At 41.6% G+C, this 21,355-nt stretch overlaps 1 protein-coding gene across 2 annotated transcripts; it reads right to left on the reverse strand.

Moving 5' to 3' along the window:
- Window positions 1-1,101: 1,101 nt before the first annotated feature.
- Sfpq (splicing factor proline and glutamine rich) lies at window positions 1,102-17,161 on the reverse strand. 2 transcript variants are annotated; one of them, XM_085686603.2, is made up of 13 exons: window positions 16,243-17,161; window positions 15,440-15,628; window positions 14,831-15,132; window positions 14,632-14,727; window positions 12,696-12,892; window positions 12,508-12,592; window positions 12,061-12,178; window positions 11,241-11,289; window positions 11,040-11,161; window positions 5,536-8,744; window positions 2,454-2,497; window positions 1,569-1,653; window positions 1,102-1,189 (listed from the first exon to the last, which is right to left on the reverse strand). In XM_085686603.2, the coding sequence occupies exons 1-10, from the start codon at window positions 17,053-17,055 to the stop codon at window positions 8,607-8,609; spliced, it is 2,109 nt and encodes a 702-aa protein (XP_085542729.1). In that variant the 5' UTR covers window positions 17,056-17,161; the 3' UTR covers window positions 1,102-1,189; window positions 1,569-1,653; window positions 2,454-2,497; window positions 5,536-8,606. The 2 variants fall into 2 exon arrangements, with proteins under 2 accessions (XP_085542729.1, XP_085542730.1); XM_085686604.2 differs by lacking the exon at window positions 5,536-8,744.
- Between the last annotated feature and the right edge of the window lie 4,194 nt (window positions 17,162-21,355).

Raw genomic sequence — 21,355 nt, forward strand, 5'->3', positions numbered from 1 at the left:
TGATACTCAATGTTGGTAACTACTTATTCAAGAACATTCACATCCCTATTAGGTTCAGAGTTAAGACTCATATCTAGAGTAAGGGATTACTTGGGAAAATACTCAATGCAACCCCACTTGCCAACACTGAACATAATTCCAGGTTCTGAGTGGTCACACAATTGTGTATTTTACTAGCAGTGCATAAAGCTTCCCCCCTCCCAATGCACGACAGACTTTCCCAGCACTGACAATTTTACAGATCTACATGTATTAATGTACACTACTACAGGAGAGGAGCTGATGTGAGGAACAACACATCTAGACTCCTTGAAACTGGGAGTTATCTACCACCTCATATAGGTGCTGGGAACTGCACCTAGGTCTTCTTCACAAACAAAAGATCTTATATCTACACACCCTGACACTGGCCTTTAGACTTGGCCAACTTTCCTAAAAAATGCCAAACAGCTTTGCTAGCCAGCTCTCTATTTTCAGTTCTCAGTTTGCTGAATACTTTTATAGTACATGCTTTGAACAAACACTAATGACATGAAGGCTCATGTCCCCCACCCCATAGCAACCAACTCAGCAGTTAAGCTATTAGTTTGTGTGTGCAGGTACACTGCAGTTCTTAAGTCAAGAACAAGTTTTTGGAGTCAGTTCTGTCCTTCCATCATGTGGATGCCAAAGAATTCAAACTCAGGTCACCTTGGCTATCTCCCTGACCTGATCCCCTCTTTTCTAGGTTAATCTATTGAAATTCTGAGGCATATAGTCTAGGATAGTCCTTTTCTTTGCCCACATGTAAGAATCCTCTACATAATAAGTCTTAAAACAGGGTCTATAGCTCAGGATGTACTGAGTTATGTAGACCTGATTGGCCTGGAACTCATATCTACCTGCCTAGCTAAAATATCTGCTAAGTTTCAGGGTTCAACTTAGCCAACTAACTAACTAGCCTGTTCTTCCATCACCAGTAAGAAAGATTTCATTGGGTCTTCTTGTAACCCTGCTACGCCCCAGTTTGATCTTGTATGTGTAGGATACCAAATTTGAAAACTCATCTTTGCCACCTTCAGGCACAAAGTCAAAGAACAGCACTACTTGAACAAAAGACAATGAAGATTTTAAAATATCTTTATTAAATGTCAGTAAGTTCATTCGTCTTTCATCTTGACTCATTTTCTGATACAGCTCTCACTTGATCCTGTCAATTAAAAAATATGATTAATCCAAAAGAACAAAGAACCAAAATTTATAACATAATGTAATAAGGTCTAGCATCAACCAATCAATATTTCCTAACTGCTAAAAAAAAAAAAAAGGAATTAGTGGAAGTTTTGTAGTAGCAAAGAGTTTAAACTGCAAGGTCAGGGGTATAGTTCAAGGGTCTTCCTAACAGTTTCCATGAAGCTCCTAATAATTCTTTGCACCACACAAAGTTTGGTGACACCTTCCTATAATCCCAGTTCTCTGGATGTAGGAGGACCAAAAGTTAATTGAAAGGTTATGTTTTACTTCACAGCAAGCTCCATGCCATCCCAGTACAAACAAGGATATAAAAATCTGACCATCATTTTACTTACCTACAGTCTTTCAGGCTAAACATGAAATTTCCTTCTTGGTTGGCCCATGTTCTGTGGTATCTTGAGAACAAACATCTTAATCCACCTATAAAACAAGATTTAAATTACATCCCATAAATTTTGCCTATGTATTTTGTACTGGTATTAACAAAAAGTAATTTTTGGGGGGCAAAGACTGAACACCTTTTCTTTTCAAATTTATTATGTGTATATATAGTGTTCTGTAACGATGTCTAAATGCCAGAAAAAGGTACCACATCCATGTGTTTGTGGAGAACTAAACTCTGAAAGAATCCAGTCATCTCCCCAGCCCCTGAATTGTTCATTATAAATACAATATATTACACACAATATAGATGTACAGCACAGATATAAGTGGCAAAGACCAAGGCAGCTCTGAACCCTGCAATCACTGTAGGAAAGCACAGCTTTATTTCCTCTCTGAATTCAAGCTTGCCTTTGTAACTGGTCATGTTTGTTTTAAGCATGCAGCATTTTGAGTTTTTCGTAAGAATTTTAAAAATTGTTCTTTTTTGTGGCTTTTGAGACAGGGTTGGTTTCTCTGGGAAACCCTAGATGTCCTGGAACTAGCTCTTTAGACCGGGCTGGTCTTGAACTCAGAAATCTAGGTGCCTCTTCCTCCCAAGTGCTAGGAATAAAAGAGTAGGCCACTACTGCCCAACTTAAAATTGTTTTAATGTGTGAGTGTTTTGGGTAGTCCCATGGAAGTCCTACAAATCAAAGCCAGGTATGAGGTCTCATGCAAGACAAGTGCTCCAAATTCCTATACTTTCACACATCTTGGTAAATTTTTGAGAACCACATAATTTTTAGCATCAAGGCACTAACTCAGGTCCTAAAACTCACACTCCTAAGGATACTTACTTCAAGTAATGACTCCAAAATCAGCCAACATCAACCATTCTCACCTAAAGAATAATAAGAAAATATTAATATGGAAGACAAGGGCATAAGATAAAGGCTTGAAAAATGCTAGTTAACTTCCAAATTTAAAAGAGCAAAATTCCAGAGATTAAAGACTGGAATAAGTTGCAGCACTTAAAAAAAAAAAAAAAAGGAAGAAACTTTATGGGGGGAATCTAAAATTATTCCTTCTGTAAGTACTAAGTAGATGACAGAATTAGGATGAAGACTATCTTCTTTAAAATGCAAAAGCCTCACTTCCATTTCCACCAGTCTGAGCACAATGAAGTTTGACTGCAACCCAAAATATACTATCCCTTATGTGAAGGTGTGTGACAACATCTACCTTACTAAGTAAGTGAGCCATGAGCTCTACAGCACACCCTGCTTCCCCAGTCAATTTGCTATGGTTTTCATCCCTAGGTAGAATAACCTCCAGGAGTGCTTTGGCCCTTTTCCCACAGCACACAACACTGCAGTTCTTTACCCTGCAATCCTATGCATTTGCCTCAATCTTTGTCCTCCAAGTCCTCACTGTGTTTTAAAGTTAGGGCAAGGAAGCTATGCCTTACTGGAACAGCAAGGAAAAGTTTTTCTGAGGGAGAAGTCAATGGCCTGGCAAGGTACACAAGAAACAGAAAGCTCAGCCTTAAATTCAAGTTCCAGGTTTTTCTTCCTGCCTATATCATTACTGCCACAGGTATATGGGCTAGTTCTCTGTTGCACATGGACCATTCATAAGGGATACTATATCGTTTTGCATTCTTTCCCCATTCTCCAATTATCCCTATTCTATGTCCAGGCCCTTTCATCTTCTATTTTTTTCACCAGCACTGGTGTTCAAAACACTATTTTTATGGTTGGTTATCAATAGCTGTTGAGATTTCCACATTTGCGTCTAAAAAATTGCCAATCATTATCTAGCAGCAATGACAGATGATAAAGGAGCAGTTAAATCCTCTGGATTCTCTCCCTAGTAGGGAGCCATTTGAGAACTGCACTAGCTAGACAGCACTAAACATTATCAGCTAAAGCCAAAACCAAGAAAAGGCCCAGAACAAACACCCCAGAGCTCTAAAACCTATCCAAAATCATTAACACAAAGGCAGCAGTAAATGCAGGACTGTGGATCATGTCACTGCAGCTGACAATGATTAACAATAGGAGACATGCACCCCCATTAAGGTTAAAGTCCAAAACTAAACACACGCATCTCTTCATTAGGGAGAGTGAGAGTATGCATTGCTGGTAGACTGCGAGCAGCCTTTTATCAAGAGCACCCATTGTATCTCTTTCATCTTTCAGAAAGCACCAGGATCTGCTCCAAGGGCCTAACAGTACGATAATACATTCTGGCATCACACCTCTGAACCTAGGTTTTCATTTTAAAAAAGTATTTATTTTGGTTGCAACAAGGTTATGAAATACAATGCAAGCACCTCAGTATATAGTATTACTGAAACCCATTTAATTCCCAGGCCTTTTTTTTTGGAGTGGTTTAAAACCCCAATAAACTTGCAAGATTCACAATTTACACCTACATACAAATTAAACTAGCCGGAATCTACTTAAGTTAATGATTTCTCATTCTGAAGTACAAAAGCCTAATCTTAAAAAGCAGACCAATGGGGGGAAAAAAACACCCACCCCAAATTCCCTAGGTCCATATATTGTATCAAGTATATTCTCTACAAGTTGTTACTGTTCAGAAGAAATAAACCTGAGCTCTTGTTAACATTGAAAATCACTAATTGAGCCACGGTAGCAAGCCTGTGCTACCGATTTAACAGACTATGACACTGCAATGCCCCCATCAGGGTTCCAGGCAGGAGAGTGATATTCAAGTCACATTGTATGTTTGTATCGTATAAGGAACTAAGTCACCATTGCCTTCATCTATCAGTAATCACAAGTTGTTTGCTTGGAGTAAATACAAATCTGCCCCACCATCTGACTTGCCTGACCAAAAGCAAGCCATTTTTCTTGATACAGTGAAAGAAAATTCTCACAGTCCTGACGTTTTCAGCGGCACATATGCAAAAGGAACCAAATTTCCAGTTATAGAGCAGGAAGCATTATGAGTGGAAGCTGTTTTCTCATGCACGCTACCTACTAAACACCAAGGTTTAAACTGATTGAGGTCTGGAACAACAGTGGATAGGAAGCTCAAGTCCTAAGCAACAAAGAAAAATGCTTTGAAGACTTATGTATTCCTGGGATTATTATTAAACATTTTGGATTGTAATCAATCACATCCCTAAAAACTAGGGCACGAAGTTCAAAGAGCTACTCTGAACAATGCACTCATGCTACAGAACACGACGAAGTCTTATGGTGGGGAGCGATTCCCAATGTTTTCAACTGTAGGAAGCCAGTGTTTCACACTACTTTCCCCCAAGTTTAGAGTATAAACATACTTAGAAAAGCCACATAACTTGAACTGCTCATAAGATTCCCATCTAAGCCCAAGTTAGTAAAAGTGTTCCCATGAAGCCCATATCTGGAAAAATTTGATCACATTACAAAAAGAAACAAAAATAAAACCCAGAAAAAACCCACCCCCCGACCCTGTGTCATTTAGTCTTCATTCAACTTGCAAAACAAATTACCAAGATTGCATCATGGATTTAGACATTGCTGACCAAAGGGAGACCAAGTTTTGCTACTAAGGAGACTAATTGTCACATACTACAAGTCTTCTCCAAGGTGCTATGAGCACCCCAGGTCAAGTATGGTTTGCTTCCCTCCCCCACCACCAGATGTGTTCCATTTTATCTTCAGTTACAATGTAACTAAAGAAATCCACAAAACTTCAAGACACACCAGATTCAAGTTTGCATTTTTTTCTGAGATCTCAAACACTGAATTCTTCCTAACAAATTACAGATCTAACCCCACACCCAGATTTTTAATTAACCTAGCTTATCATACAAGTATCAGGTGCTGCACTGTAATTTCACTGTCAGAAGTGTGATGTCAGAATGCCCACTGAATAAAAGCACATAGCAAGTCACCAAGTTAGATTATATTGCTTGTTACCTACCTGTATGCAGTCGGCAATGAGAATCTTGGAGCAAGCAGGAATACTACATCCGGGTCCTAATGTCCATTGCCATTTGCGGTACTACGTTCCTCACAGTTACGCACTGCAGAAATGCTGGCTAAACGCAGTTATGTAGCAGGCCACTACTTTAATAGTGCACAATTGCAGTCCAAGAACACCACAAAACATTCCGCCACAACTTTGTGGCTTGCCCAAGCCAAATACCTAAAATTTTTATCTGCCATGCTATGCCGCTTGTAAGAACTTCACAGGTGTATCACTACAGTTTTCCCAGATTATGTGTTTGTATTAGTGGTACAACACACATAAAGAGTGGTGGGTTCTAATGTACTTAGAAACTTACTGTGCTAGGGACAAGAGAATATGGTCTCACCACATAATGTATGTCAATGGGTCCAGTTTATAGCATGCCTATCAAATATATTACTGTCTTAGAGAATAAAACCTTTTTTTTTGGGGGGGGGGGTTTGAGACAGGGCTTCTCTGTATAATAGTCCTAGCTTTCCTGGAACTAGCCCCTATAGACCAGATTGGCCTCAAACTCATAGATCCACCTGCCTCTGCCTCCCGAATACTCGGATTAAAGGCTTGCATCACCACAGCTCTGCTGAGAATGAAACTTTTTTAAAAGGAGAAAAATTTCTCGATTATATACTACAAACATAATTGAGAAAGTTAAGGAGGAAATAGGGGCAGTTGATTTCTTCCAAGAGAAAATGTCTAAAATACATTCTATTATCCCCCCCCTCCCACCCTAAGTTTCCTCTTTAGCTTTTGGTTTAAGTACTCAAGATGATTAAAATTCACTTAGGCTAAAACCATCACATGTAAGACTTGTTGAAAGTCTCAGTAGTTTACAACCCTTAGTAAACTCAAAGTCAATGTTGGTTGACACTATGCAACCTTATCTGCTAAACACTGTTTAGCAACTCTACAGCCCACAATAAAGGCTATCAAAAGCCACAACCTCAGGAAATTATCCTTTACGCATCTTTCACCACTCTTCAAAGGTATACTACTACCAAAAGCTTATTTTAGGGGTCTGTGCCAGCATCCCTTATAAAGAAAGGCATGTTATCTGAAAAATAAACTGAAACATTAATTTTATAGGCAGATTTTCCCATTTCCCCTCCAGCCCCCACCCACATACATTCAAATTCACCCTTCATGGGTGTCCCGTGAACACCCCTCAATTTTCTCATTATTATGGTCCCTACTATACAATTCAACTAAATGAACTCCTCTCAAATCCAGACCTTTGTTTCCATACAGAAAATCTTTATGTACCATCAACTATTAACTTCACTTCAAAAACTTTCAGAGTGCTAAAATTATGATGAACTACCTATTTCCAAGTGTACTGGTGAAGAAAAATGAATGTATTTCTTAAGGAGATTTTCTCTCTTAATACACCATACCTGTCAATCATAAAACCATTTGGTGGCATGCTTCTTATAATCCACTAGTGTTGACTTTGAAAAATTACAGTATTTTCCTATTCATGAAGTATTCAATTGTTTTCACAATAGGTCTCCTTTTGTACTCAAGCACAATACTGAACCTCAGCAAGTGATTTAGAATTTCTTTTGCCAATTAGCACCAAGGACAGAGGTGAAAAGGATGAAGACATTTCATAGTGAAAGTTCTATAATGTTGAATGGAAATGTAACTAAGAACAGAGCCAAGCCATTCAATTACTTTACATACTGTTAGATTTTCCTCAACATAGTTATACTGGGAAGAAAAATCAAGCTCCCATTATACTCATAGACAACAGTAAACAATCTACTTTATTATTATCAAGTCAGAAAGTCTCTTGTTCTAATGAGAAATTCAATGAAGTTGACAATCAACTAACATCGTAGAAACACCCCCAAGCTTACAGTGGGAGGAAAGAGCATTTATACTATATAGCCTGAGCAACTCTCTCCAGGTTTAGTACTACGTTAAAAAGAATGATAAAAAAAAACAGGTCAGGTCAACTCCATAGTTAGAATGGTTATTGGCAGTCCTATTTGGTAAGAGTCACAACTAGCTCTGAAAAGAGAACCAGTAATTTTTTTCAGACTACAGATTTTGCTCAATAGAAGTAGCACAGGAGGTGTATGTTAAAGAGTACATAAGGCTAAACCTACCTTATAGTTAACTAACCCTTAACTCTCCAGACTAAATCCCATATTTTAAATCACTTGAAGTAATACATGAAAGGCCTCATGTTTAACAATCTTTAATTCAAATGCAAAAGTTCAATACAAGCCAATTGTAGGGCTTGGGAATTTATTCGTTTAAAACAAAACAGTAGGGGAAATGCAACAAGATGATCTTTCCATTTTCAAAAGCTTCCAAGGAAAGGATCATAGATAGGGCCATAAGGGATCGTTTAACCAAACCCCCTTTCTCTCACTACCAGTAGTTTATACCCATTCCATAATCTTAATACATGTTCCTGAATTAAGATTTACAGTTCAACTTTTCTAAAATAACCATTTAAAAATGCTTAGCACCAGCTTGCTTCCTATAATGCCAAAGAAATCCTAACTACTTCAATATGCATTTCTTTTTAAAACAAGGAAGGGGGGGAGAACACCATTTGCAGAAAGCAATACTTAGCCTCCAGATACATTTCCCAGAAATGGCATATGCCACTCAAAGGCCTAGACACGCTCATGCTTTAAGTGAATACCTAGCCTAAATGTGCATAGAAGCATGAATGGCAAAGTTGAAGATCAATATTATAACTATTTTTCTATTTATTCGAAGCACAGTAAAAAAAATGGTACACTTTGGAAATTCAGTGGCACAAGGTACACTGCCATTAACTTGAGAAACATTATACAGTTTAAAAAAAAAGTAAATAAAAAGAATTTTTTTTCTCCTGTTGCAAACACTGCGTTACATAATTTTACCTGCCCAAACAGACCATTTACAAATATCAGGTCAATAAACTGCTAACATCCATAAAAAGGTAGCTTTCTTACTAAAATGCAAGAATTTAAAAGTGGTATCTAAACAAGAAAAGACAAAACAAACTGGAATGAAAGCCTAAATATCTAAAATCGGGGTTTCTTGTTTGGCCCTTCATACTCTTCTCTCCCTCTACCGTACCCTGCTGGAGTTCCAGGACCCATTCCTCTAGGACCCTGTCCACCCACAGGACCCGCACCTCCCTGCCCAAAGCGCTCAGTACGCTATTGGAACAGTAAATTAACAGTTCATTAAATGTAGTTGATGTCCATGTGTGTTAAGTAAATATTTTAGAAGGTTCCGTAGTCAACGTTCGTCGATACAATCACCAATGAGTCGATCCACAGGTACCGGGAACATAGAAAGGAAAAAAGGGTAATTTGAAAATTAGTTTAAGATAATACATGCCTTGTGGTATGTTCCCACTTGAGCCATTCTCATACACCTGTTTCAAAGAATAGATCTTCCCTGTAGTGCTAAAAAATTTAAGAATTAGTGCAGATGTGAAAATCCATTCCAAAATGAGTTCTAAGAAATTCACATCAGATTAATCCGCTGAAACACTTGTCCAGATATGAACAGAAAATGATCTCCAAGCCTAACAAGCCCAATCAGACAAAGGCAACTCACTCAGTGAAGTGACAAGGACCTACTCACCAGTTAGTGGCATGTGCTGCATAAGAAACCTTGTGCTTTTCAAGAGCTTAAGACACATCTGCAAAGCTGCAGAAATCTTAAAAGGTTGAAATAAAGCTTAATAAAAATGCTACCAGACTACAAAAGAAAAAGCACAAAAAAGCCTAATAGTTTTTTTACTTAACCGGCACAGTACCTTGATCAAAAACTCACGTTGCCACAGTCTCACAGCACATCACACTTCAGAGCCATCACTAGAAACCAGACACTGACATGCACAGTATGTTTCTTTCTGCATTGTTACAAACACAATATACAGCCCACCAATTGAAAAGTCCAACCTTTTCTCAGTTTTGGAGTACACTGTCACTTTGCTATGATTCCATGTTTTAGGTTATCTCCCAAACCTATCTCCAAGCTAGGATGACTGCAATAAAGCAGAGTGACTTCACTACTCCATCTAGTTTTAGGGACTTTCACTTTAAACAAGAAGTAAAATAAAACCCACATATCCTAACAAGAGAACTCGACAGGCATTCCATTACAATTCTACTCAAAATAACCCAGTTACTGGTCATTACTGAAAATAAAAAAAAATAAAAGAATGCACCAGGCTTTAACTGTTCCTACAACTTCAACTTAAAACACTACAGAATTGCTCGAACAGACTACTCTCAATCTGTTACTTTTGAAAAACAATCTTCAAAACTGTATGGCTTCTATAAAAGAGCTAAAAAGAAAATTTTTGAGGCTTCAGAGTTATATTACAAAAGTTAAGTAAGAACTCGGGAGTTGTTAAATGTATAAACCTCTTTCTAGACAGAACTTAAACTATACATGTCAAACTAGTCAACAAATTTGATATATACACCTTGTGCCTTCTAGAAAGGCCAAAATGTTAATTATATTTGATGAAACCTAACAGCACTATATCCAACCATTTATAAAGCTAACTTAAAATGTTCAAGAAATCTTAGGCAGGTTTTAAATGGGGTCTCACACTAAAACCTACTTAGAAAATAAGTCCTGAGCTATGAAATGCAGCTCCTTTGTGACAAAAGCCTACAAATGAATTATTTGGATTCAATTTAGTTGCAAAAATTTATTCCCACCAAAATCCAGTTCCCTAAGGAGCTGTAGCACTCTACTGTATAGCCACTCACACCAGAATTCACTTTGCTTTTGCAAAGCACCTGACAGGCTATCTCATAGAGAAATCAAGATTGCATCAAGGGGTTCAGAACAAAAGCACACAATCAGTATGCTTGAATTACTGTTGACTTTTGCTACCCTGTAGCAAAGTAGAAACATCAGTTTCTTTTTGATGTTACCTACAGAGAGACCCAACAGGTGGGATACGACGAGTCAAAACACTAGACAAGTTCTTTTTCATGGGCTAGAAATAGAAACCACACCAATTATAGGCCAAAGTCCTACCTGTCACTTTAACATGCTTAAGGCTACAAGCCTTGAGTTTGACTGATTCCTACTTATGGCAAATACCAACTCGAAGAATGGCACTGTGCCATTTCTCTCACTTGGACAAAGAAAAACCTTATCCAGCATCTAAAATTTGGATTCGCCATGCACTAGAGGTTCAATAGTGCACAGACAATAAAATGGAAAACACCTATCTACTTATTGCCAAAGATAACTCCACATACAACAACATTGACTCCTTGTTGGCAACCAGATCTGTTTCGGTTACCACACACATAGTTCTACATTGCCAAAGTAGTCCTGAGTATTGTATATAGTTACATGGTGGGGGAACTAAAAGTCCAGTCAGCTACTTAAAAAGAGAGAAAAGGGAGAGGAAAAATAAACATTTAAGTCATGAAATTAAGAATTTCCTTTGTACTATATCCCGCAGGATACATTACCATGTCACTTCCCATCATGGAACCACTCATGGTTGCTGGTGGAACTCCAGGATTAGCTTCATAACCTATGCCACCACCACCACCTAGAGGTGGAAATTTCTGGCCTCCTGAACCATAGGGATCTAGGAAACAAAAACAGTGGTTATACCAACAGAATACTGCTGCTCTGGTTTATGCCCTTAATTTGGTTCTCTCACTTACCTCCCATGTTCATTGTTCCACCACCACCCATTCTCATATCTCTTTCTCTCTGCGGGGGGGAAAAATAACTCTTACTTATACGTGAAACCTACATCAAGTACAAAGAAAATTTCAACACAAGAAATTTATGTGGGCTTGGGAGTCACAAACTCCAACATTTGGAAGATAGAGGCAGGCAGACCACTATTTGACACCAACCTAGAATACATAGAGAATTTCAGGCCAGTCGTAGCTACATAGCAAGACCTTGCCTCAAAAAAGCATGTTTTTCTATTTGATTGTGGTATGCAAGTGCCCTGAAAACTGGTTAGAGTATCAAGACAAAGTTGAGGGGCTGGAGAGATGGCTCAGTAGGTTAAGAGCACTGGCTGCTCTTCCAGGTCCTGAGTTTAATTCCCAGCAACTACATGGTGGCTCACAACCATCTGTAATAAGATCTGGCGCCCTCCTCTGGCGTGTAGGCATACACAAAGGCAGAATGCTATATATAATAAATAAATTTTCAAAAAAAAAATAAAAAAACAAACAACCCTCCAGGGAGTTGGGTAGTGGTGGTGCATGCCTTGTAATCCCAGCACTGGGGAGTCAAGGCAGGTGAACCTCTATAAATTAGAAGTCAGAGCTGTTACACAAAGAAAAAAACAATAACAAGAACAAAAAACCCAAACAAAATTCCATGAAATGTGATCCAATACCACATAATACAAAGCAACTGCACCAAGAGATACATTTACAATGAGTAGATTTTTTTTACGCTCATCAGTACCTACAAGGCTAGGCACCACAGACAGCTCCAATTAGGCTACAACACAAAACTTACTGGGTCCATGTAGCCCATTCTGCTGTAACTTTCTTCTCGTTGGCGTCTCATTTGTTCTTCCATCTCTCTTTGGCGTATCATCATCTCTTCCTCTCTTCTACGCCGTTCCTCCTCTTGCCTACAAATGTTTTTCAGGTGCATAAGGTTTCATCTCTACCTTTATAATTTATACTTAAGAGGCTAGCAAGGTATGACCTTTAAACAGAGTGCTCGAGAGCAAAGGCAGAGGGAAAGAAATCTCGAGCTAGTGCCATGAGACAATGACTTCTTTCAAATGGGTTTGTATTAGAATTTTACAAAGTGTAGGTTAAATATAAGTTTCGAAGTCTATAAAACATAACTATCTACAGATAGCAGCATTATAAAATAAGCTTTCCTAATGCAAGCGTGTACTTAGTACATTTTGTCTACAAGCTAGAAGTGAAGGCTGAATTTAACACTATATACCTCAACTGCATTTCTTTGCGCTTCTGCATTTCTTGACTGTGAAGTTCTTCCATGCGCCTCAATTCTTCCTGGCGTCTCATCAAATCTAAGCATTGGGAATTAATATTTTTAGATTCATGTTAGTGAGGCTCTGGCCATTTCAAAATGTCAACTGATCCTTACCAGTAAAATTCTGAAACTTTTTTTACCTTGACGCAAAAGATTTGCTTGATGCTCATGGTAGGCATCTTCCATTTCACTTTCCAATTTATCTTTTGCATCTTTCATGTTTTTCTCAACTTGTTCCCTTTGCTGTTTTTCCATTTCATCTAAGGACTTCCATCGTTGAGAATATTCATACTCAAATGTGCCATGCTGAGCAAAACGAGGAGGTGTTTCTCTCTCCCTGACAAAGCAAAGTTTATATAAAGCCAATTTGAGAATGTAGTATTACCTGACTTCCTTTAAAAAAAAAAAAATCAAAACCTTAAACTAGACCTTTAATCCCAGCACTTGGGGAGACAGAGACAGGCAGAACCACAAAGAAACCCTGACATGAAAAACCTTAAGTACCTGTAAGCATACAGGCCCGATGATAAAGCACTTGAATAAGCATGTAAACGTAATGTACAATGCCCTGGATTTGATCCTCAGTACCAAGGACAGACAAAGAAACACAAGACACGATCCTTTCCCTATATTATTGTATTGTTAAGATCCTCAACTTGCAACTCTGATCAACTATGTCAAGAAACAAAACTTAAAATCAGAATGCTATGGTGAAAGGGGCTGGAAAGACGGCTCAGCAGTAAGAAGCTGAGAGATTCATGTTTGTTTCCGAGTATCCACAAGGCTACGACACCCTCTTCTTGCCTCCTTGGGAACCAGGCACACAAGGTGCACAGACATACATGCAAGCAAAACATTCACACACATTAAAAACTAAACTGAGCTGGGCGGTGGTGGCGCACGCCTTTAAACCCAGCACTCGCACTCGGGAGGCAGAGGCAGGCGGATCTCTGTTAGTTCAAGGCCAGTCTGATCTACAAGAGCTAGTTCCAGGACAGGCTCCAAAGCTACACAGAAACCTTGTCTCAAAAAAACCAAAAACACCACCAACAAAAAATTAAACAGGTTTCTCTCAACACACCACCTTCTTTATAATCTCCAACTTTTTTTTTTTTTGAGACAGGGTTTCTCTGTAGTTTTTGGTGCCTGTCCTGGAACTAGCTCTTGTAGACCAGGCTGGCCTCGAACTCACAGGGATTCGCCTGCCTCTGCCTCCCGAGTGGTGGGATTAAAGGCGTGCGCCACCACCGCCCGGCACTATAATCTCCAACTTTTTTTGAGACAAGTCTTGCTGGCCCTGGCTGGCCTGAAACTTGCCTCCTAGACAGATATAAATAACCATGAATTATTTAACTAAATTATATCGAATCAAGGAGTAAGTTATGATATAAAGGCATGATGGTGTATGAGTTCTAGGCCAGTCTAGTCTACAGGTAGGCCCAATGTCTAAATTTAAAAAAATTAAAAGACACAGTAGAAAAGAAACACCACCTCCCCCATTTCCTATCATCCAGGCTTATTTTCCCACCAACATCAAGCATTTCTCACGCATTTTAAGCATATATCAGCATCATATGTGAACGCACTTAAAAATAACCTAACAACTTCAAGTTCTGTCTGAAAGCAGAACTTGCCTGTCTTGGCACAGACTTTTAATCCCAGCATTCTAGAATGCAGAGACAGGTGGATTCCTGGGTTTGAGGCCAGGCTGGTCTTTTAAAAGTCAAGGCTACAGAGAAACCTTTGGGTTTCCAAAAACCCAAAGCTACTCCACCCAAAATCCCCCCTACAAAAACTCTGTCTGAGCCAGAGATCTGTATTAAGCATACTCAAGCAACATTGTAAGAAGTATTCCTAAAACTTGGCTTTATGGCTCACACCTATAATCCCAGCACTTGGGAAACAGAAATCAGGATTTGATTTGGTCAAGGTTTTGGTCAGTCTGGCCTGCATGAAAGATTTCTAGACCAACTAGAGATACACAGCACACACACACACACACCCCAAATCCTAACTTCTAAGCAAAATTATGAAACGACTAACTTCTCTTTTGAGTACCAAAAAGCTTAGTCTTACTTTTGATACATTGGGTTCTTCTGGGCCAGTTTTTCAGGAAGACCATCTTCATCGTCTAACTGTTCAAGAGGTTCCACAATGACTGGGCGAGGAGTCCTAGTAACAGAAATAATTCCTCACCTTAACTTCCTTCCAACTTTATTTTAACTCTCCCCCAAAATGATTAAAAAAAAATTCTCATAAACAAAAGACAACTTACGTTGTCAGTAGGAAAACGCCTTCACTGCATCTTTCAAATGCTTTTCTTGCTGCTGGCTTTGAAGCAAATTCAACAATCCCTTTCCCTGTAGATCTTCCACGATCATCCACAATTACAACAGCCCTTTCAATAGGGCCAAACTGGCTAAAGGCCTCTTCCAACAGTTCATTAGAAACATAGGGTGAAAGATTCCGAACAGAAAGGGCTGCAGCATGTGTGGCAAAGCGAACCCGAAGCTGTCTACCTCTCATGGGGGTATCATCAAGTTCAGCTTTGGCGATTTCAGCCAAGGCTCTAGATTCCTGTAAATATCAGAAACATTGTAAACAGTTTCAAACCTAGCAATGTCCAATGTGTAATACCCTTCCTATTTCTAAAACTCAACTGAAGCATCGTATTCTCGCAGCCCCTCCCAGCATCCCGAGGGCTAAAGGTCTGTCTTTGCTTCTTTCCCAATACACACTATACTGATCTGTATCGACGACGAAACACTTAAAGGCCAATTAATTCTTTCCATTTAATACCAAGCCTTCAAGAGTTTACAGAAGTCAAAAGGAATTATAACACTTCTTTCTAGAACGTATGTAAAAGACAACCAAAAACACTCACAAGTTTAATGAACCCGAACCCTTTGCCTTTGTTGATAAAAACTTCTCCAGGTTCTCCGTATTTAGCAAACAGTCTTTTGAACTCATCCTCTGTGATATCAGCAGGTAGGTTCCCCACAAATAAACGACAGCGTTGTGTGTAAGTTTTTTCTCCAGGCCTCCGCAAGAGAGACAAATTGGCTTTAAATCCCTAATGAAGAAAACTGTAATTCAGACACTAAACCAGAAAACAAAAACAAACAAAACCAATTCTGGTTGCCCCAAATAGGCCACATCACCCATTCGTAACGATTCTTTTTTCCATACAAACACTGCCAGGTTGGACCATATATGGGGACCCAACAGGATCTCCAACTCTACCATCAGAAAGAAGCCGTGATTATAGACACTGCTTTAATGATACCCGCCTTTACCAGCAAATGTCAATCAACAAGAAATGCTGACGTCAACAAATCTACGAGAAAATGAAGACGGGAATTGCGCTCAACTGTCCTGTCCTCTCCAACATCACTAGAACGCTCCCAAAGGACGGCCTGCTTCCAGCATCCCACCGCTAAGCGAACAACTGCCCTCCCCGATGAGCATTACTGCTGGAAGCCAATCCCCACGCAAACTACTTTCCCCGCCGGGCTTCAGCCCCGCCTTCGCGAGCATGCGCAAGCGCGCATCCGGCAGGCAACAAAATGGAGGCCTGGGCTGCCGCGGGCGGGGGGGGGGGTGGCGGAGGAGAGAAAAAAAAACGCCGAGGGTAGGAAGACGCCGCCATCTTAGGGAAACGGACCGCTCGCTCGTAGAATTACTCACCTCCGAGTCGGATATCTTTTCTTCTGTGCGGGCTGCAGGCGCGCCGGGAGGGGGCCCCTGGTGGTGCTGCTGGTGGTAGGGCGGGTGGTGCTGGCGGCCCCCGCGGGGCTCCCCGCCACCCCGGTGAGGTGGCTTCGGGTGACCACCGGGAGCGCCCATGCCTGGGCCACCTCCGGGCTTAGGCCCACCAGGCATCTTGCCGCCTTTCGGGCCGCCTGGACCCGGGCCTGGGCCTTGCTTAGGCCCGGGCCCGGCGCCAGCGGCGGGTGGAGGCGGAGGGCCGCCGGTCTGTGGCGGGGTGGTCGCCACTCCGCTGGTCGGCGTCGATGGCGGAGGCGGTCCAGGGGCAGTGGATGTGACGGCGGGCGGCGGGGTCGGAGCGGGACCCGGGCCCGGCGTGGCGCCGGTGGCCGGGGGATTGGCGGGCGGGGCCGAGCCGGCGGGAGGCGGCGCAGGACTCACTCCGGGCGCAGCCCCGGGACCTGGGGGAACGACGGGCTTGGACGAGTCCTGCGGCGGAGGCGGGGGCTGCTGATGGGGCGGCTGGTGCGGCGGCGGCTGCTGGTGCGGCGGGGGTTGCTGCGGCGGGGGCTGCTGTGGAGGAGGCTGCTGCTGCTGCTGGTGCGGAGGCGGAGGCGGGATCGGTGGCTTCGGGCCGCCAGGGCCGGGGCCCATGGGGCCGCGGTTCTGGTTGAGGCCCATGCCGGGCGGCGGTGAGCGGAAGTCATGGAGGCCGCCGCGGCCACCGCCTCCTCCACGCCGGTGAAAGCCTCCACCGCCACCGCCGCGACTCCGGAACCGATCCCGAGACATTGCTGCAGTCAAGGGGCGGTTGAGGCAGAAGCGGAGAAGTCGCTCAGGGAACGTGGATGCCACCTTGCTTCGCACAAAATGGCGGACGACACAAGCTGCGCGCCGCCTTTGTCCTCTTCTTAAATAGGCCAGTTCAGCCTGGCCCGCCTTCCCTAGATTGACAGTTATCTCAGCCAATAGCAAGTACAGTACATGATGACGCCCTCTTAATCCTCCCTATTGGCTCCCTCGAGAGAGGCGGGAGGAAGGGAGGGGCTAAGGTTTCCATTTGACCTATGAAGGGATAAAGAGTTGTGAATACGCCCCTGTGATTTGTTGGAAGAAATTTGAATGGGCATGCCTCGCAACTTTCCCGTGAAATCAAATGTCCCGGCTCTTTTATTCTTCTTTGAACAGTCCGCTATTCTTGTCCAGAAAAAGTTGTTCACTAGTTCAGAGTTATAAATTGAGCACCTGCTATCTAACTATTCTTGTGCCGGTCATTGAAGTTAGAGAAAAATCTCACAGAGCTTAACCACAAGATTTTATTTAATTAAAATCCCACTGGAGGCTATCAGGTTTGGCATGTGAGCCCATCACTTGGAAGGTGGAAGCAGACTGATCAGGAGTTCATTTATCTCTACATTATCACCTACATTCAGTTTGAAGCCAGCTTGTGCCACATGAAACGTCAAAAAAAATAAGAAAAAAGAAAAACAAAAATGGGAACACGTTTGTTATAGTACTATAAAATTTGCCATTAGGCTTAAGCGAATACAGTCTTTGTCAAAGAGGAAAACTGGGTTAGAGAGCATAGGACACCGTATTTGTGGTTACGGCTTTCTTGACATGCAGAAGGCTCAGTTTAATCCCTACATAGGGGTGAAAGAGATAGATATTACTACATGTGTGTATACAGTAATAATTTAAAAACATAAATCATGAGAGAGGAGCATAAGTTTTTCTATTGGTTTTGTTTTTTCGAGACAGAATTTCTGTATGTAGCCTTGGCTGTCCTGGCTCTGTAGACCAGGCAGGCAGGTCTTGAAGTCAGAAATCTGCCTCCCTCAGTCTCCCAAGTGCTGGGACTAAAGGCATGCAACCACCAGATTGATTGAGATTTTGTTCTTTTTATTCTCTCCACTTAACATTTCATGAACAGATAAGTGACTTTGAAAATTAGTTGGGTGAGAGCCAGGGGTGCTGGCACATGACTTTAATCCTAGTACTTGGAAGGCAGAGGAAAGTATGTTTATGTGAGTTGAGAGGCCAGCCTGGTCTACACAGAGAGTTTCAGAACATTGAGGGCTACATAGAGAAACACTGTCTCAAAAAAATAAAACAAAAATTAGTTGGCTGGGATGACACTCTGTAATTCCAAAATTTAGGCAGTAAAAGCTGGAGGCTCATAGCCTGCATCATTTACATATCATGTTCTCAGACAGCCAGAACTACTAGGTGAGACCCGGTTTCAAAAAACAAAAGTTACATGCTGGGCAGTGGTGGAGCATGCCTTTAATCCCAGCACTCAGAAAGCAGAGACAGGCAGATCTCTGTGAGTTCGAGGCCAGCCTGAGGTCTACAAGAACTAGTTCAAGGACAACCAGGACTATTACACAGAGAAACCCTGTCTTGAAAAACAGAAAAAAATCACAATATTATATATTATGTTGGGTATACTATAATCGCAAGACTCAAGAGGCAAAGGTAGATCTCTGGAAACTGCAGACCAGCCTGATCTACATAGTGAGTTCTAGGCCATCAAGAGCTATACAGTGAGGGGCTGGAAAGATGGCTCAGTGGTTTAAGAGCATTGCCTGCTCTTCCAAAGGTCCTGTGTTCAATTCCCGGCAACCACATGGTGGCTCACAACCATCTGTAATGAGGTCTGCAGACATACACACAGACAGAATATTGTATCCATAATGAATAAATAAATAAATATTTTTTTAAAAAAAGAGCTATACAGTGAGACTCTAGTGAAAAAAAATTATAGAGAGTTAAAGAGAAAGCTCTTTATTGCTAGCCTATCTTGCAAGCCCTTTTCTACTTTGAGGCTCTAGGTTCAATCCTCAGTTCCACAAAAACAAAAATCTAAATTTTATAGGATATGAAGGTATTGATAAGCCTCAGTATGAAAACAACGAATTGTCAGTATCCCTTTTCCTTAAAAGTTCTCAAATCCCCCAGTGTTGGGCCAACAAGATGGTTAGTTCAGACACAGGTTTCCGCTACCATGCCTGATGATTTGAGTTCAATCACTCCGACAAACATGGTGAAGATAGAGAACTGACTGCATGTCAAGTTGTCCTTTGATGTGCACACGTGTACATATATAGATGTACCCACAGCATAAATACTTTCTAAAAAAAATTCCCAGTCGCCAGGCAGTGGGCACACACCTTAAATCCCAGGGCTTGGGAAGCAGAAGCAGGTGGATCTTTCTGAGTTTTGAGGCCAGCCTGGTCTACAGAGCAAGTTCCAGGTCAAGGCTCCAAGGCTACACAGAGAAACCCTGACTTGAAAAACAAAACAAAACCTTTGTTTCTGGTCCACGGTAACCTGATAAAATGATTCCAACAACTCCTCTGCTTCCACAGATCCCTTAAATTGTCACATTAAATTTTGTTTTGTTTTGTCCTTTGGCCTTTTACAGTTTATGGTGTGTGTGTGTGTGTGTGTGTGTGTGTGTGTGTGTGTGCTCACATCATGAATATGGAGATTAGAGGACAGCTGGCCAGAATTACACAGAGATCCTGTCTCAAAACAATGAACACAAAACACAGGGATCTCTAAAGTCACCCACGTGTTCTAGCCTAAAAGACAAAAGGTGTTGAGTCTGAAAAGTGTAATCAGCACATCACAGAAACTTTTTGAAACTTCTTAGAAGAATGTTTGTCTTCGGATTTAATAGCAAATTGAGGGAATAAACGGGGATGGCGGTTAATGTCTATCATCCCAACACCCAGGAACTTAAGGAGACTCACTGCAGGTTCAAGGACAGCCTGTGCCACACAGTTCTAGGCCAGCCAGGGTCTGTGTAACAAGACTCTTTGTAAAAGAGTGTCAAGGTGGCATATGCCACCATGTCTAGCATGAAGATAATAATTTCTAAATATTTAGTGGGAGGGCAAAAATTATCTTTATTTGGGGCTGAGAATATGGCTCAGTGTGCTCACCTAACATTTGTGGCTCAATCCCCAACACTACATAAAAACCAGCATGGTGGCACATATCTGCGTTGCCAGGTATGAAAGTGGATGCAGGAAGAGCTGAAGTTTAAGGTCACAAATTGCGTTCGAGAACAAGCTGGGCTTCGTGAGATTCTGTCTCAGACTTCTTTATTCTACTGAATCAAAACTACTCAGATTAGATTGTATCAGCCACTTAGGTCTCAACAAGGCTGGATGGCCCTGCAGAACGAGAGATAAAGCAATTGGAAGACAGACTAGACCCAGCTTCATTCAACATCATTACCCCCTACTGGATATTGGAGTGCATTTCTGTTAATAGGTCCTGCAGCCCCAGCACAGTAACAGTAGTTCTTCTGAGTGAGGGACCTTGGGATTCACACACAACACAACTTCAGGTTCTGCAGACAAGCCTTTACTCCACTTTCTCACACAGTATATATAGCCCTCAGCAGGGGAGGCTGAGCCAGCAAAAGCAAGAAGCTCATCACCGTAGGGATAAACATCTTTAGAAACATTGCTGAAAACAAGACTGTTTTGTTCTTGTTTTTACTCTTGTTTTCGGGACAACCAACCACAGAGTGCAAAACATCAAGTGGGGGCTTAAAGACCTGTCCTCAAGGGACCCAACAGGTCCCACTTTATGAGACAAGAAAAGCAGGAAAACCAGTGGATATGCTGACATCTTACAGACATTGTCTAGCCTTGTGTTCCAAAAAGCCAGGTACGGTATCACAGCATAGGACCACCAGCCTATAAGGACATCAACGTCAGCATGGTCATGGATCAAGAAGATAAAGCCCATGAAGACTCTGGAACGGTTCATAGGTTTGTATCAGCCAAGCCTGGCCCGCACTCAGTCAGATGACACTCAAGAGTTTCCTCCTTCTTTCTCTTCCTGATATGGTCACAGTCCTCTAGATGTCCCAGATAGTGTGCACAAACCTGCAGCACCAATGTGAGAGTGGGCACAGTGTGCCATAGCCACCAGCCTCTTGCCTTTGCCTTCCAAGTGCTGGGATTACAGGCATGTGGCCAGCCCGGACTTAGTTCTTATAACAGTCACTCATGTTAACAGTGTAGACACAGTGGTAAATGTGTATGTGAACATGAGGGCAGTGACTAAGCTT

The sequence above is a fragment of the Myodes glareolus genome, chromosome 3, assembly GCF_982192425.1.
Source record: "Myodes glareolus chromosome 3, mMyoGla1.1, whole genome shotgun sequence".
NCBI classification, from domain to species: Eukaryota; Metazoa; Chordata; class Mammalia; order Rodentia; family Cricetidae; genus Myodes; species Myodes glareolus.

Bases quoted from the DNA above. Each gene is read 5' to 3' on its own strand.
- Sfpq (XM_085686603.2), bottom strand. From the start codon at position 17,055: ATGTCTCGGGATCGGTTCCGGAGTCGCGGCGGTGGCGGTGGAGGCTTT. The intron at 12,179-12,507 runs GTATATAGTGTT...AAACATTTGTAG, and splicing joins CGCAAAGAAATGCAGTTGAG to GCAAGAGGAGGAACGGCGTA. The intron at 11,290-12,060 runs GTAAGTTTTGTG...TCCCCCCCGCAG, and splicing joins GAATGGGCTACATGGACCCA to AGAGAAAGAGATATGAGAAT.